This window comes from Cucurbita pepo, chromosome LG16 (assembly GCF_002806865.2).
Source record: "Cucurbita pepo subsp. pepo cultivar mu-cu-16 chromosome LG16, ASM280686v2, whole genome shotgun sequence".
NCBI classification, from domain to species: Eukaryota; Viridiplantae; Streptophyta; class Magnoliopsida; order Cucurbitales; family Cucurbitaceae; genus Cucurbita; species Cucurbita pepo.
In genome coordinates, this window is record NC_036653.1 from 2,257,432 (window position 1) to 2,258,865 (window position 1,434).

General features: G+C 40.0%; 1 protein-coding gene across 1 annotated transcript; it reads left to right on the plus strand.

The window, feature by feature from the left end:
* Positions 1–494: 494 nt before the first annotated feature.
* Positions 495–1,218, plus strand: LOC111777745. Its single transcript, XM_023657458.1, has 2 exons — positions 495–602; positions 691–1,218. Exons 1-2 carry the CDS (start codon positions 495–497, stop codon positions 1,216–1,218), a joined length of 636 nt encoding a protein of 211 aa, XP_023513226.1.
* The last annotated feature ends 216 nt before the right edge of the window (positions 1,219–1,434 follow it).

Genomic DNA, 1,434 nt, shown 5'->3' on the forward strand with positions numbered 1-1,434 from the left:
TTTTGTGGTGAATGATATGATATACATGTGTTATATGTTGGCATGATTTATGATATGTCATGTACCGCCGGCTAGTTATGATATACATGTGTATTTTGTGGTGAATGATATGATATACATGTGTTATATGTTGGCATGATTTATGATATGTCATGTAACGCCGGCTAGTTATGATGATGCTATAGTTGAATGTATGAATGATTTGCATAATTACAAATGTTTATAGAATCTATTAGAGGAGTATGTGACTTAATAGTTACGTTCACTATTTAGATGCCACCTAGGACTCGAGGAGGTGGTCGTAGGGGATGACCCCCGCTTAAGGGTAGAGGAAGGGGACGAGTTTGGGACGTGAGGGTTCTGTAGATCAGCCTCTTCCATCACCAGCGACACCTCAGGTCGCACCAAACTCTATAACTGCCCTAGTAGATGCATTTCAAGCTGTGATACGAAATTTGACTGTCAACCATCAAGCAAATGCTTCTACATCAACCATGGAAGCTAAGTACCTACAAGATTTCAAGAGGGGTGACCCTCAAACATTTAAGGGGACATCTGACGATCCAACTGTGGCACAGATGTGGTTGAGATCCATTGAGACGGTATTTGGGTTGACCAACTGCCCTGAGGCCCATAGGGGTGGAGTGTGCTACGTTTATGTTGCGTGAGGATGCGGAATTGTGGTGGCAGGCTTCCCGTGATATTATTAGTCCTGAGGGAGGTGCAGTCTCGTGGGCGGAATTCAAGAGTGCCTTTACTAAAGAGTATTATCCAGAGGACGTTCAGCTGCGAAAACAACAAGAGTTCACTCAATTGAGTCAGAGGGGGCGTAGTGTTACTACTTATGCTAGAGAATTTTCTAAACTAAAGCGATTTACCCCAGAGTTGGTGAACACGGACTACAGGACAGCAAGACGGTTTGTGCTGGGGTTAGACACAAAGATTCGTAACACTGTTGAGGCAATTGCACCTACCATTTACGCTGCCGCCCTAAGAGTAGCTAAGTCTATGGAATTATTTGATAGTTCTCGTGGAACCCCTGCATCGTCAGTGGGACAAAAGCGTCGTCACGAACATGAAAACAAATTAGATGACAAGCCTAAGTGTAATAAGTGTGGGAAAAATCACTGGGGTCAATGTTTAAGTCACATAAGAGCCTGTTTTCGGTGTGGAAAGGAGGACCACATGACCAAGGATTGCTCGGGAGGTGGCACATAGGATTCTGGGAACTAGTAGGGGAAGTTACGTAATGAGAACAAGGGGAGGAGATAAGAGAAAAGTATCTAGAGTGTAATAGCCAAAAAAATAAACAAATAAAATAATTATAAAAATAGTTAAAATATAATAATAATAAATTAATTAATTAAATTAATTAAAATAATTAAAATAAAAATAAAAATAANAAAAAAAAAAAAAAAAAAAAAAAAAAAAAAA